This window comes from Psammomys obesus, unplaced genomic scaffold (genome assembly GCF_907164565.1).
Source record: "Psammomys obesus unplaced genomic scaffold, mPsaObe1.curated_primary_1811, whole genome shotgun sequence".
NCBI lineage: Eukaryota > Metazoa > Chordata > Mammalia > Rodentia > Muridae > Psammomys > Psammomys obesus.
This window is the reverse complement of record NW_026596057.1, coordinates 11,084,540-11,095,815: the sequence shown is the minus strand read 5'-3', so window position 1 is coordinate 11,095,815 and position 11,276 is coordinate 11,084,540. Positions and strand designations below refer to the sequence as shown.

General features: G+C 42.3%; 1 protein-coding gene across 1 annotated transcript in view; it reads right to left on the bottom strand.

Annotated features, from left to right (window-relative positions):
- Pappa2 (pappalysin 2) overlaps window positions 1-11,276 on the bottom strand; it is a 237,996-nt gene that overhangs the window by 209,838 nt on the left and 16,882 nt on the right. The window contains exon 2 of the mRNA XM_055624540.1: window positions 5,003-6,074. Within this exon, the coding sequence (XP_055480515.1) occupies window positions 5,003-6,074 (1,072 nt within the window). The remainder of the gene's footprint in view (window positions 1-5,002; window positions 6,075-11,276) is intronic.

Sequence of the window (11,276 nt, the reverse complement as noted above, 5' to 3'; positions counted from 1 at the left end):
CCAGCATGCAGGCCAGTGGAGCGCCAGCTTCTCCACTCCCTCCCTCTGATACCATATGCATTAGCCCTCCTGACCCAAGATGTACCACTCGCACAGTACAATGCGCAAACCGAATGCTCTTGACATGACTCTGCTGGGCATCTCTCAGCCCACACACTACCATCCTATATACAGTCCTCTACCCTTGAACAAAACTCGGGGAATGGAACAGGAAACAGTGTTGTGAGCACAAGAGATGTCTGCCTACCACAAGCTTCAGAACACAAATGGTTTCCCAGCAAGGTCTGAGACTAAGTGCTTGCTTCAACGGGGTTCAGCCATTTGTTTTTACTTGATGATTATTCTCCTCAACAGTGTTACAGAATCCATGACACAGAAGCAAAAGAGGAAATAAGCACACAATTGCACCTTGGGCTGAAGACTTAATCCAGCTCTTGTGAAAAGGATCGAATCAGGTAGAAAGCGGGTATAGAAGCAGAGAAATTAAGGTAGAGGGGAAATTAACAAAAACAATGACCAAAGGAGACAGAAGAGATGAAGGATAGAGCAGCCAGGTGTACCTTCAAGAGCAGAGATGTTCTTGGCTGGACTCCCTACATAAATGGTCAGTGCTGTCTGCAACTGCACTGATGTGGACCCACAAGCTCCTTCTCTCCTACACCTCTTGAGGGCTCACTAAAGACAACCAGTAAGAACAAGAGGCCATCTGGCTTATGCAGCCTGCCCTAGCCACAAGCCAAGTTCCTCTGTCTCAGTAATTGTGATCCACTGGCTGGGAAATGTATCTATAACTCATATCTCTGACCAGTCCCAAGCCTTATAAACGCTTTCCCTTTGATAGCTCCATCTGGGCTACAGATGTTTGATGCTGGATTCCTTGGGTTCTCCTCCTCCTCCCAGTCTTTGAGAAAGGAACTGCTTTTGGCCTACATTTCTGATTTCTCAATGGGAGGGGTGGGAAAGCATAATAGGGTTTGGAAAGCAAGGACAATCATTAAGCATCAATCATCAATGACTAACAAATGTTGCTCTGTAGTCTCTATAGATCCGAGCCCGTTTCCCACTACCTCCCCCTAAACCGTGAGCTCCTAAATGGATGGACTCTCTGCCTAGCATACTCACTTGTCCAATAAGTGTCTGGCAAAGCAATTGTTGAAGTTGGATATTTTAAGAGTCACAAAATAATGGTACTGTGATACTGAGTTCTGTGATTTAATTGTAATAGTAAGAGTGTTATACATGGCTAATTTAGTTCAGAAGTGGCCACTCACTTTACCAACCCCAAGGATCTCATAGAAACCCAGAGAGCAGGGTCTCTTAGGAATCCAAAGTTCTGTCAAATAATTCAAGCCATGGCACAGAAAAGTACTTAATTGGCCACGTTCTGTTTTTCATGCTTCAGCCTGTACTTAAATCCAGAGAATTTAGAAGAAAAATTCAAGCCCTCCAGTAAGTTGTTAGCACTCTCCTTTATGTGTTCTTTTATTTGTCTCTCTGCTTAGCTAAATGTATCTGACACACCATAAGAACCTGATAAGTACTAGTGTCTTACATTTTTCCTCACCAATAAGAGTTATAAAGATAATTAAATGTTTTAATAATAAAAATTCAGCACAAGAACATACTGTAGATGATAAAAATCTTCACATGTAGAATAAGTATGAGGGTATTGAAGGAGAGAAAACCTTTACCTCTTACTATGTATTTTGGGTTTCATCTTTTAGAAAAGGAAATTTGGGGAAAATTAATTATAAGTACAGATTTTAAAGTGTTTTCCCTACCTTGTAAATAAGCATTAGACTTTTGAAATAAACCACTAGCATGAAAAAAAAAAAAAACAGGAAAGAATTCTTTTGAATCTTATTTTCATAAAAAAAAAAAAAACAAAAACAAAAAAAAAAACCCTTACAACTTTGATAAAAATGGTTGGCTAAAGAGATGGTACAGAGGTTGACAGCACATACTACTATTTCAGTGGACCCAACTTTGGTTCCCAACCCCCATACTGGACAGTTCACAGCTACCTTTAACTCCAGCTCCAGGAGATCCAATGTGTCTAACCCCCACATACCAGCACACATATGTACAAACCCATACACACACACACACACACACACACACACACACAAAGACTCAAAATTTAAAATAATAAAACAAAATCTTTAAAAATTAAAATCTTAAAAAAATAGACCAATATTTAAAAATTAGACTTAAGTTGACAGAAAGATTAGAAGATAATCGCTCTTCACTCTTTAAGCTAAAGTCAAACATATGTTAACATGTTAGTACACGTGGGTTGGTATAGTGTAGGACATTATATAGTAACTAGACCTGGGGAGCTAGGGGGTGGAGGCGGCCCTCGCTTCATCCAGTCTACTCATCAACCCGGTACTCCCAGAACTGGGCACCCCCTTGGGCTGCACTGAAAAATTAAAAGACAAAATTAAAGAAATATACCCAACAAAAAAAAACCTAAATAACGAAAAAAAAACATATAAAAGAAATGAAAAGTCAAGGAGTCCGCGTATCCAGGTGACTGAGGAGAAAAACAAAATAGAACGGAGAAATATCAAAATAATCATTTTAATAGAAAAAAATGTCATAGTTAAGGACAATAAATGTTCAAATTTAGAGAACCATCTAGGTGCTCAAAAAATGAAATGAAAACAATCAGAGCCCGACTCTGGGGTGATTCCTAGAAGAGAGGGAAGTTGACTAAACATGGCTGCCTGTGCAATCTAATGCTGGAACACAGAGAAGAAAGGAGGGGTTAGGAGTTTGCTCCTCCTCACTGAATACAATCTCAGGCTTTGACTATAAAGATTTAGGGCTAGGGAGATGGCTCAGTCAAGGAAGAGTTCTCATTGTAAGCAGGAGAATTTGAGTGTAATAGCCAGATGCCATGTATACAAAACAACCCAGCCAACCTAGTGGTGTGGGCATGTAACCTGAGAACTAAGGGTGTGAAAACAGCCCTCCTTCCCTGGGGTTCAAATCTGTCCAGCATGCTCCAGGCCATCGAGAGACTATGTGTCAAGAAAAAGGTTGACAGTACCTGAAGATAACCTGTGGCTGTCCTGTACCCTCCACATGCATGCACCTAGACATGCACACACATGTATGTACATTCACACAAACGCCCACACAAGTATGCACATGCACACACACACTGAGATTTAAATATTCTTAAAAAAAATGTTCAAACATTTAGGGCTGGGAGTTTTGCTTAGTAGTGGTGCTTGTGTATAATCAAGGCACTGGATTTATGCCTCCTAAAAGAATAAATATCATCTTTAGGTACATCAAATATCGTACGTCAGCATCAGGCCTGTTTAATACAGGGAATGAAGTGTGTTCACATAAGAACTCTGAGACAGTGAGGGGAATAAGTTATAAAGACTTGGGATATGAGTAATGCGGCCAACATTCAAAAAGACCGTGGACCATTCTGAAGATAATGGTGCCTGGGCACCTTGATAGATTATTACTGTGACTCAGATGAGGGTGCCTGGTGTGGTTTTGATCTGATAGGTCGTCTCTCAAAGCCTCATACGTTAAAGCATTTGTTACCAAGTGACAACTTTTGGAAGCAGTGGATCATCGTTTAATGCCGTTATTGGGAGGTAGTAGAGACTCAAGAGATGGGACCTACTGAAGGGGGTAAGACAGCAGGACATGCTGCTAAAGAGCCTCCAACCTCTCAGACTTTCTCTTCTTCCTAGCTATCATAAAGTAACAGCGTTCCTCCATTGTGCTCTATGGTCTCACCATAGGTCCTGATACCTACACAGAAACTTCTAAGATCACAAGTCAAAATAGATGTTTCCTCTTTTAAATCACTACCCCCAGGCATCTGTTGCAGAAAGAAAAAAAAAAAGTCTGCAGACAAGTGTAGCTTTATAAGGGTTTTATTTTCATTCTCTCTTAGCTACTTTGTATGGGTTCTTCCTGAGTTCTCTGTTTCTGGGTCAGCTTCTCAGCTCCTCCTGGCTCAACTGTCACCAACTATCTTCTCTTCTCATTCTGCTAGCTCAACTCACTTTCAGTTGTCTCTTATTTTCACTCTGACCAATCTCATCTGCCTTCTAGTCCTACTCTCTCTTCTCTCTTCCCGCATCAACTGTCTTCTCTGACCCTACTCTTCTTCCAGCTGGACCCTACCTCCTCCTGTCTATTCCTACTCTCTGGATCTCAGACTCTGCTGGCTTTTTATAGCCTCACCTATTCCCAGAAGTTAATAGGACAACTTACACTGAAGGGCATAGGGCTCTTTAAAGGGCCCACACACAAAATAAATCACATTACAAACAAGTCCTTCAAAGACCAGAGTAGTGATAGAATTTAGAGAATTCAAGTCTAGTGGGAGGTTCTTGAATCCTCAAGGCTGTGCTCTTAAAGGGGATTGCAAGACCCTGGCCTCTTCTTCTTCTTGTCTTGCTTCCTGAAGCATGAAGCCAACAGTATGCTCCTGCCACAGTGGCTTGATTTATCCACCAGGCCCAACTGGACTTGGACTAGTTCATCCAGAAAATGAGCCAAAATAACCTCACTTCAGGTATGTCATTAGACCGACAGAAATTTTACTAACTCACCAACTCCATCACTCAAGACAGTGGCTTTTTCAAAGATCAGGGAGACTGAGAAACACTTCCTTTTCTCTCTGGTGAATGCTGTGTTTCTTCTTGAGGATTCCTTGGCCGCCTCTGGTAGGAATCCTTGAGCTCCTGTGTGCCTCCATTTCCCTGGGTGTGTTCCTTTTGGTGTTCTGTGTAAGCTCCAAAGACCCTGAGCCCTTTGAGAGCTGTACCTTACCTTAGGCATTTCCGGGTCCTTAATTACCTCATACACCCAGTACTTGCGAAAAGCCCAGGAAAGCCTAGTAAGGGAGGACCTTTTATTTGGGGACTGTGTGAACCCCCGCTTAGCCTCCTGGAATCGAAAGAATAACATAGCGGTAGGAACGGACCCTGTAAGAAGGAAAACCCAAACCCCAGTTCCTTACCTCTTGGGTGAGTCAGGGTCAAAGCAAGTCTTGCGGACATCGGTCACTTCAGGATCACAGCAGTCCCCGTCATCAAAATCATTCAGCATGTTATTGCACTCCACGTGACAGCGTCCATCCCTGCGATTCCAGGAGTAGCAGCGGCCCTGCAGGCGGCAATCGCCCCCATCGTAGCCAGTGAGTGGATGCTCACACTCAGGGTCACAGTGGTCATTGCCAATCTTGCTGGGCTCACAGTTAACGAGCACAACCCGGTGGCGAAGAGTGGAGTTGTGGACCCAGTGGACACTCAGCTGCCAGCTGATGTTGTAGCTGCTGAAGGCCTCATTCAGCGCCTGGTGCTGCCGGCGGATCTGATCGTCGCTCACAATGGGATGCAGCCCCTCATCATCACAGATGTTGACCACCTGGTAACGGATCACTTTCTCTCGCCGAAGGGGCCCGTGCTTGTTGTACTGGGAGATCAGTTCCACGTTGTCGCAAGCTGTTTGCCCACAGGGTGGGGGCTGTAAAGGTGACAGAATCTCAGGCTGTGACTCAGAGTCCTTGAGAACCTCCAGCCAGGGATATGTCTCATCTCTAAAGGGGACCCACTGTTCCTTCAGAGGAGCGAAAGTAGCTGTCAGGATCAGGGTGTTCAACTCATCTGCTCCGCCTGGATGCTGCAGACTGTGCTGGAGGTGCGTTTGTGAGAGGGCGGTCGACCAGATGGCCAGCATTCCCAGGTATCCGCGGAAATAATGCCCATCTTCGGAGCTGTCCCCTCCCAGGAGCAGAGATCGGCAACACGCCATGAAAGGGCTATTCAGTGGGCCAGACTGGTCAGGACTACTAGCCACTCGAGTGCCGTCCACGTACAGAGCTATACGCTGTCCATCGTAAGTGGCTGCCACGTGAGTCCATGTGCCTGGCCGGTAGCGGCTGTGGCTAATCACAACAGTAGCTTTCTTCACTCGGTCCGTGCGGAGGGAAAAGAAGAAGCGAGCATCTCTCCTCCCCTTGTCCTGCCCTGAGCGGATCCCCAGGGCCCAGCCCTTGTCACTGGCCGTGTGAGAGCAGTTATCAAATACACCTGGGAAAGAAGGAAGAGTTGAAGGGAGAAAGGCCAGATACAAAGGAAGTGAAGAAAGGGAAAGGAAACTTCGTGTAAATAGCAGGAATGTAGGTTTTCAGCTCCCCACGCTGGCTGCCTGGCTGCCTGTCTATACTCCTATCTCAGATATTCTGACTGTGTTTATCCATCAAACCCTTCCCCCCCCCCCAAAAAAAAAAAAAAAGCTGATTGAAGATTTCATTTACTTTAACTCATTCTGTTAGTTTAAAATAATCAAGATACAAGCCGGGAAGAAGACATCCAACAGAAATGATGACTCCCCTTCACTGCAGATGGTCTTCATGCTCATGGATTTTGAGGGCCTGCCTTCCCTCACTGACACTAGCATCTTTGCATATTCCCAGAAGCCATGATGGAAGCCATAGAGTCCAGCCAAGGGTCAAGCCTCAAAAAATGAGGCAGTTATGAGAACACCATTTTCTACCTAGTGATTTCTCTCACCAAACACAAGCAGGACTTCCCAAGTAAATGAGATCCCTGCATGCCCTGACCCACTGCCAGGCTTGGAGCAAGCTCTAGACCAATAAATTCATGTGAATGAATACTGGCAGGAATACTTGTGGATACTAATTCTGAAGATGAAGGCAGCAAGAAGCATGCTAGTGACATGCTGGTAGGGGCACAGGTGGGAGGGAACCCTCAGGTATAGTGGAGTCCTTGAAAGCCTGAGTCCTTCTTTTTGATTGATTCACTATCTCTTGGTGAGTAACTTCTTCTCCAATATACTGTAAGGCAGCGTTTCTCAACCTGGGTGCAGTGACCCTGTTGGCAAACCTCTATCTCCAAAAATATTTGCATTGTGATTCCTAACAGTGCAAAATTACAGTTATGAAGTGGAAATGAGAGTAATTTAATGGTTGGGGGGTCATCACAACATGAGGAACGGTATTAAAGCAGAAGGAAGGCTTCGAACCACTGCACTGAGGAGCGGTTTTATTAGCAAACCACATAAAAGCGTCACGCTTCCATGGAAACACTCGGTGTGATAAGTATTTCTTGTATTGATGAATGATCGATAGAGAGTCTAAGGATCTGGCACCTGAGGGTAAAATGAGTTGTTCGCTCTGGGACTGTTAGACAATAATTTTGTCTGTTCCCTAGATTACTGCATAATCTAAGCCAACAATATTTGTCCATGGGTGGATTGGATTTATGAGTCTTTTTCTTTTTGATTAATTCCTTGATGATTTTATGCAATGTCTTTTTTATCATATTCATGCCCTCCTCAAACCCCTCCCAGAGCACCCCTTCTCAGGTCCAGTTTGGGAGACTGTGTTTACTTTAAGCGTTCACATTCACTTAAAGCAAATTGTTATATTTTCATGAAAGACAGAATATCTTCTTTTGTCCCTGACATAAATTAATAACTTGAAATTTAAGGGGTAAAAGTTACTTTAGACAGTGTAGTGCCTTGTCAACTGAGTAATTAAACTTTGAAGGATGATAATGAGATAGTAATAATATCATAGTAATAAAGAATAAAAATTAAACTAGCAATTTAGCCTTGAAGAATAGGTAATGACTACCTATAGTGCAATTCCTGCTTGTCAGAATTAATTTGTTGTTGTTGTTGTTGGGGTTTTTATTTATTTTGCTTTGTTTTCTGTTCTTTTGCTGTTGTTTTTCTATTAAGAGAGTGTAAGAACTAATTTTCTAGACATCCTGGGTAAGGTGGATTTTCACAAAGAAGACAAATCTGCTCTAGTCAGTACTAAGTTCCTTGCTTCATACTCTCTTCTGGCTTCACAGGTTTTGAAAAGTACAGTATTATCTTAATTATGTCCAACCAATGACCTGTGAACAAAAGTGCCACAATATCTATTATGAGGACCATAAACACTGATAGCTCAGCTACATGCTGATTAAAAAAAAAAAGAATTTGACATTTATCTGACACTAGCTTATCAAGGCTGGCTTTCCTCCTCTGTCAGTAGACTAGGAAAGGGCCTACAGGGAGATGAGGAAAGGTGCGTGGAGCTGGGAGGAGACAAGGGAGGGGTCTGCAGCAAGGATATAAAGTGAATAAATTGTAAAATGTATATATAAATAAAATTAAATTTAAAAACAATAAATACAAATAAAATAAACAAACAAAACAAAACAACAAAAAGATTTTGACATTTAGAAACTGAGAAGCCTATGGGCTTAAGCAGGAAGGTCTATGATCTCTCTGTGAATGGTCCTTGGTTGGATTATCTGTCTCTGTCTCTGCAGGACACCCCCCACCCGGCCCAGGTTTTTGGCTTTGTTGGTCTCCTTGAAGCAAGTGGTTTCCCTAGAAAGGGGAGCAGAGACTGGCTCAGTGGCCAGCTCTTTCATCACCTCCCTCTGTGGGGTGCAGTCTTGTCAGGCCATAAGACCTGATAGGCTAAGGTCAAATAGAAGGGGAGGGGAGGACCTCCCCTATCAGTGGACTAGGGGAGGGGCATAGAGGAGAAGAGGGAGGGTGGGTAGGATTGGGAGAAGAGGAGGAATGGGGCTAAAGCCTGGATATAAAGTGAATAAACTGTAATTAATTAATTAATTAATTAAAAAGAATTTGACATTTTAAAAAATTTGAAAGTTTATTACAAATTGCTGCATATATAGGTTATATGTGTACAATTGGAGTACAGATACTTTTATATAGTTTTTAGTAAGTTATTAACTAAATCTGGTTGTAGTCTCAAAGACTTATTTACTGTCCTTAGAAATCCTATCTGATTAACAGTACAGTAATTATTGCTACTTAGTTGTCTCACAGGAAGCTATAAAATTTTCAAGTTACTAATTTTCAGTGTTTGCTAATTTCTGTAGTCTAAATTACACCCACAGCACTAATTTTAGGTTGCTAATATGATGTCACTGCACAAGGTATTGGGAAAAGAGGTGCACATTTGGCCCAACCGAACCAGGAGGAGCTGGATCCAGGAGCTCCAGACTAAAAAGGAAAGCAGATTTAAGCAGTCAAATGTCTCCATCGCCCTCTGACTAAAGTGGATGCAGCTGTGTTGCAGATGATGTGACTGTCTGTAATTTGAAAGGGATAAACATTGCCTCTGGTGCAGGTCTTGAGCTTTTGCATATCTACCTGTGCACCAGTTTTACTTGTGAATAAAATCTGTCCATTTCCAAGTCTGTTCTTTATCGCCCTTTAATTATAAGCTGAAACTACAGGGCAGCCTGGCACAGCTCTCTGTGTGCCCTGAGGAAAGCCCCTCGTCCCTACTCACTTGACCCCACTGAGAAGAAACAAGATAAATCTTGTTTCACAGGAAAAAAGACAGAATCACCATATTGGGGACACGTCTCTTTTTTCCAGTCTAGCGCAGAGGCTGACAGAACCAACAGGATGAAAGCCAACCCAACATACGTGGGGAAACTCAGAGTTTGTGCAAGAGTAGGATTTTATAACTCTGGATGTACATGTGATAGAAACAATCCCATTATAACTGGTGTTTATTCATCAAAGCCACATTCTTGGGAAGAACAGAGAGACCAGATCATGAATATGATTTATTAAATCACTCAGCAACAACTGAGTGATTTAAACTGAACTCTGATAGCCCATGGTTAGAAAAATCAGATCAAATGATGTAACTCAAAAGATGACAGTGGGACTGAAGCCAAACATTCGAATCCCATCCTCTTAAAACTTAGAGAATAGTTTTTCAACCCTTCCTTTCAATTGCTTTCTGGAATGCATCAATGTTTACCTAAATTTACATTTGGTTAAACATCTTACAGAGGGGAGGGGTAAATTCAGGGAATATTTTTTTTTTCATTGTATTTGTGCTCTGAGCTCCCAAAACTATATTTAGAAGCCATGATGATCTTAACAGAGAAATATACTCAAGTGTGTCTTCAAGAAAAAAAAAAAAACATTTGTATCCAATTCTCTACTAGTATTAATTACTAGCATTTGGAATTAATAAAGTCATTACTCTTAGGGGAAAAAAAGGTTCTTCTCTTAAACTAGCATACCCCCTGGGAAATATGAAAATTTTAATATAATGTGAGCCTCAAAGCTCTAATGTCATGGATGATGTTTAGTGGGGAGATTTTAAGTGTGCAGATATCACCCTGCTTCTTTCAATTTTGTGAGTTCATTCTTTATGCTTAGGAGATATGCTACTTACACCAAGACGAAATAAAGGAAGACTGAACTTTTAGGGGGCTTTGCTGTGTTCCAACCATGGCTCATGTACCATCCTTATTAATGTACCCCAAATGTGTGAGCCGAATTGGAATATCCTTCCCTGAGGATCAAAAGCTCAACATTGGAAGAGGTAGAAATGGACTCCCAGGCTAGCATCTAGCAAGTGTCAGAAGCAGTGAACAAAACCAAGTCTATTCAACCCAAAAGCCCATGTCCTTTCTACTACAGTAAACTACTTCAAATCATGTTTTTAAAAAAAATGTTATTGCTTGGGAGCAAAAAGAATGGCCTGGGCTGGTGAGTGTGGCATTAATAGATTGACAGATTGCTCTTTTTTTTCCTCTGGGACTCCTGGGAAAATGCACAGGCCCAAAGCCACACCTGGAAATGGTTTGGAGGAGAAATCAAGTGACTGTCATCCTTCAGAGCCTTGCTGAATATCTGATAGCATTTCTAGGCTGCCCACAGGTTTCTTTGTAATATACAACAGTCAGTTACCAAGTCTTAAGGATCCCAAGGCCAAGGAGACTTGAGTTATGTTGACTCAAGAACTGTGGCCACAGAGAAGAGGGTTGAGGAAAGATTTTTGATGAACAGGGAGCTGGAAGCTGGCTTCATTACTGTGGCTTCTGTTATTTCATGTCTAAATACGTGATAGGTAAGAGAGGAGCCTGCCCAGACTTGAAGAAAGCAATGAAAAGGGGAAGTTCCCTCGAGGAGCTCTCTACTGCCAGCACTCATTTCCTTCTCTACCAATCTCACCTGGAATCTTCTGTCAGTTGGCTTTCACTGAAAGCAGTCCTCTAACCACAAGACTAGATAAAAGTGAGAATTCCACACTGCTCCTCATATCACAATGAGGAAGAACGCCATCACTTAGAAAACATAAACATCAACAGGGAAAACAAACTAAACAAACATGCTAAGTCTCATGTTTAACATTTTTACTTTACAGCAATCACAAAGGTGGCATCTTGTGCCCTTTTCTACTACAAAAAAAGAACAAATATCTGTACTGTGGG